Below are 3,895 nucleotides of genomic sequence, written 5' to 3'. Positions count from 1 at the left end.
GACCTGCGTGAAAGTTTCTTGTACAAGTGTAGTGTTGAGCTTACCACACTCTATTGCTTAAGTTAGTATAGTATAGAAAGTGTATAGATCAACTAGCCTCACAAAAGTAAGGTCGGTATCTCCTTCAAAGATTACTTATTCTTTTCCCCTATGGAGTCATTGGATGTGGCTATTTATAATGCCCTTCCTCAGATAATCCTTTGTGATAATGTCTAACTCCGATGATCTTAGGGTGGTTTGCGATGGTCAAGGTTGCAAGGTGCCAAACCGAGCACGATTTGATTAGTTTTTATTGGTACATATCTAACAGCTCGGCTGGTTGGTCCATAACTCAAGACTCTAACTTTTTTCTTCCGAGTCCTACTTTTTTCCAGGTCGTCTCTCAATTTTCCTTAGGCTTTGGTCAGCCCATGGGCTTTATGCTACCTGGTACAACCCTCAACATATAGAATTATTTATGAAGTTTTATTAAATCATAAAAATTAAATTCTAACTTTTAAAACAAACTAAATTCTAACTTGCTCCCACTTGTAATTTAACCTAAAAAGAAAAGTTTTAAACCTATTTTAATTTTATAATTATATACTTTCTAGTTTTTCATTATAGGGAAAAAAAAATGTGTTGTGAACCACAATAACCGGTTCGATCGTTGTTGCTCCGGTTGAACGGAACGGATCAACCATTGACCAAAAGAACTTTCTTGCTTCCCCTTCAATTCAATCGTCTCAAAATCTCAGATTCTCAACATCCTCGCAGTAGAGAAGCCCTACGAATCGAGTTGCGTAGATCAGGAGGAAGAAGGTGAAGCCTATACATCACGCTAATGGATTCTGCAGCTCGTAGGAGCGGAGGAGGCCTCCTTGAAGGGCTTTACAGAGTTATTATGCGCCGGAACTCCGTTTATGTCACCTTCATTATCGCCGGCGCTTTTGTTGGCGAGCGGGTAAGGATCATTACTCTTCTTCATGTTCTACATCGAATCCATTTCTCTTGTTCGGTTTGGGTCGTTTCAAATTGAGAAGAATGATGCAATTTCAACTGATAATAGATCGTTCTGTTGTGTTAATTGATTCTCTTGGCATTACCGGTACTGAGATGTAGCTGTAGGAACCATTCTTTTTGTAGGAAAGTTGGTATCTGAATAGAACTGGATAGATTTTGCTTCATCGTCTTGTTTATTGATATGATGCCGCCTTTAGGGAGAGGGGAAAAAGTTAGGGCTGAAATTTGACACTTTGCTCACCTGTCGCTTCTGGCTGGAATTCTGTAGTAGATTTTGTGGTTGTGTGGCGGTATATGGTCTTGAAATTTTTCCTAGAATCTAATATTGAATTCATCAGTTATGTTGTGTAAAGTTTTAGAGTGAGGGGTTGAAATATTTCATCCAGAAGTTTGGAATTTCATCGCCGTTCCAATTTATTGTTTTGTACCATTTGCCAGAATGTGTGCATTCCGTTATTCGCCTCAAAATGACCATTGGTTTTGTATGGTTATTTTTTTGTAATTCAGTTAGTTAGATTATGTGGGTTGTATAGAAGGATCATCCAACCTCTAACATAGTTCCAGAACTTGGTGTTTCATCCTATCTCTATCAACGTGTTATAAGACAAACATGATAAAGATACAGTATGAAACAATCTGTAAAATGAGTGACTCTGTATGACTCTGACTATATCGGCTTTGAGTCAGACTGTATCATCTTGTCCATTGTCTCATGTGTATCAACTATGGATGACTTGATTTTTTTTTCACGCCTTTCAATTACATTTCCTGGTCAATAATAACCATTTCATGTTGCTATCCCTAACGAGATACTTAAACAATCTACTTGATGTTCCTGTCAAACCATTCACTATATTTGAACTTAACTGAGAATAGCATGTTTTCTCTTGTTAGTTGTTAGTTATTGAGTATTTTGGTACCGCCTACAACTTTTAATTAATTTTAGGTTAAAATATCTTTTTGGTTCATGAACCATGGATTTTAGTCTATATGCTTTAAATTGTCTAATTTAAAGTCCGTGTATTTTCAATAAATCTTAAAATTAGTCCTAGTAGGTTGCATGGTTTCTTGTTGATCTTTTTCCAATTGTCTCATCTCTATCAGCATCCCCTTCATGAATTATGAAAATTAATTTACATAGTGTCTTTTCTTATATGAAAATTAATATTATTATTTAACCAAGTTTGATAATAATAATTTTTTAAAAACTAAATTTAAGATTTATTGAAACTACGGACTTGATTTAAGATCTATTGAAAGTATTGGACTATAATTGAAAATCTGAATATATAGGGACAAACCCAAAGTACATGGACCAGAATGATATTTTAACCTTAATTTTATGAAAGAATCTTATTCTTCTCAAGAATTCTCAAGTCTTCTATGGATTGTTTTTTCTGTATTGAGTTGGATAATCGTTTGTGTCTTGTATCCTTGTTCTCAATAGTTGGTACTGCAACTTGGAGCATGCTTCTTACTCAATTTGGTTCCCCTTATGCAGGCTGTTGATTATGGGGTTCACAAGCTCTGGGAACGCAACAACGTTGGGGTATGAGATACTGACACACTAATTCTTTGTTTTGATTTGCTTCATTTAGAAGAAATTGCTTAGATTGTTCAAAGGTTAGAGTTATTTTTTCTAATTAGGCTTTGATGTCTCTATTGCAATATAAATAGAAGTTGGCTTAGAACTCCTAGCTTAGTATATCTGTCAATTTTTGGACATTGGCTCTGCATATATTTGACATTTATCAAGTAGTAATTGAGGCTTCTGTGAAGCTGAGCAACTCTAGGAGAACTGAAGTTTGAATCACTTGCTCATTTCATGATCGTTTTTAGGGGTGTTCGTGGTTCGTTTGGTAGTCAAACCGAACCAAACTGAAAAACTCGGTTTTGGATATATACCAGAACGATCAAACTGTTTGCTCCAAACGAAACCGATACTTCAGTAAAAAACCAAAATTTCGGTTTGGTTTAGTTTGGTCGGTTTTAATGAGCACCCCTTATTGTTTTCCCAAAGCTCTAGATTTGAATTATACATCAGTGTTATTAGTTAGAATTATGTGATTAGGCTATTGTTTCTGGCTCAAAATGTGTGTGTGATTAGGGTGCAGTTTTATTCTGCCCCTTAGTCTTCCCGACCCTACTATTTAATGCTTTCCGAGGTGTGTTGCTTGTTACGCATAGTTTTGAAAATTATAAAGCTGCCCATGTCCGAAGTAAAACTTTAGGATCGCAATGCGCAGCCATTTACCATCACAGATTTGACTGTTTCTGGATGCTTGTTTTGAATTTTGATTGTGTTACCCCTTTGTTTGCAGAAACGATACGAGGATATTTCAGTTTTGGGGCAAAGACAATCAGAAGAATGATATTCTCCCAATAATTTTGCTATGTATAATTTGTTGTCACCAACAACTAATCTTCTGATTCATCTTTTTGAATAAGTTTACATGTCCAATTTTGTCCCACCTTCTGTCATAAGCGCTTGGTGGGGTGACCTTTAAGCGTTGCTTGTGGTTTTCTTCCCATTAATTTTTCAAGATTATCACGACCTTGCTTGAACAAGATCTGTTCGGTAGGTTGTGCAATGTGTTCTTGAGTTAATTTTTGAAAATTATCGTTCAAATGTTCCTGCTTTCACTGGTTGTTCTAGATTTGGTTTATTCTTCATGCTAATTTGCATTAGAAATGAGAATGTAAAATTGTATTTACTGATATGTTCTAGAAAAATTCTTGTAATGTTTTCAATTGAAAAAATAATTATTGACAATAGACTTTGTTTATTTAATCTAATGAGAACAAACTTTATCGTATTTATAAAATGATAGGTCATCAAATTAAATAATTGATGAGATGGATAGAAATATGTAAATATTTGGTAATGAAAGTG

At 35.0% G+C, this 3,895-nt stretch overlaps 1 protein-coding gene across 1 annotated transcript; it reads left to right on the top strand.

The window, feature by feature from the left end:
* The first annotated feature begins 619 nt into the window (after window positions 1-619).
* Window positions 620-3,645, top strand: LOC120072911 (cytochrome b-c1 complex subunit 9-like). The gene is made up of 3 exons (XM_039025441.1): window positions 620-943; window positions 2,504-2,551; window positions 3,324-3,645. Exons 1-3 carry the CDS (start codon window positions 824-826, stop codon window positions 3,372-3,374), a joined length of 219 nt encoding a protein of 72 aa, XP_038881369.1. The 5' UTR covers window positions 620-823; the 3' UTR covers window positions 3,375-3,645.
* The last annotated feature ends 250 nt before the right edge of the window (window positions 3,646-3,895 follow it).

This window comes from Benincasa hispida, chromosome 3 (assembly GCF_009727055.1).
Source record: "Benincasa hispida cultivar B227 chromosome 3, ASM972705v1, whole genome shotgun sequence".
Lineage (NCBI taxonomy): Eukaryota > Viridiplantae > Streptophyta > Magnoliopsida > Cucurbitales > Cucurbitaceae > Benincasa > Benincasa hispida.
This window is presented reverse-complemented; position numbering and strand designations above follow the sequence as displayed.

Excerpts from the sequence above, each read along its gene's own strand:
- LOC120072911 (XM_039025441.1), top strand. The coding sequence starts at position 824 with ATGGATTCTGCAGCTCGTAGGAGCGGAGGAGGCCTCCTTGAAGGGCTT. Across the intron at positions 944-2,503 it reads GCGCTTTTGTTGGCGAGCGG|GCTGTTGATTATGGGGTTCA; the intron begins GTAAGGATCATT and ends CCCCTTATGCAG. Across the intron at positions 2,552-3,323 it reads GGGAACGCAACAACGTTGGG|AAACGATACGAGGATATTTC; the intron begins GTATGAGATACT and ends CTTTGTTTGCAG.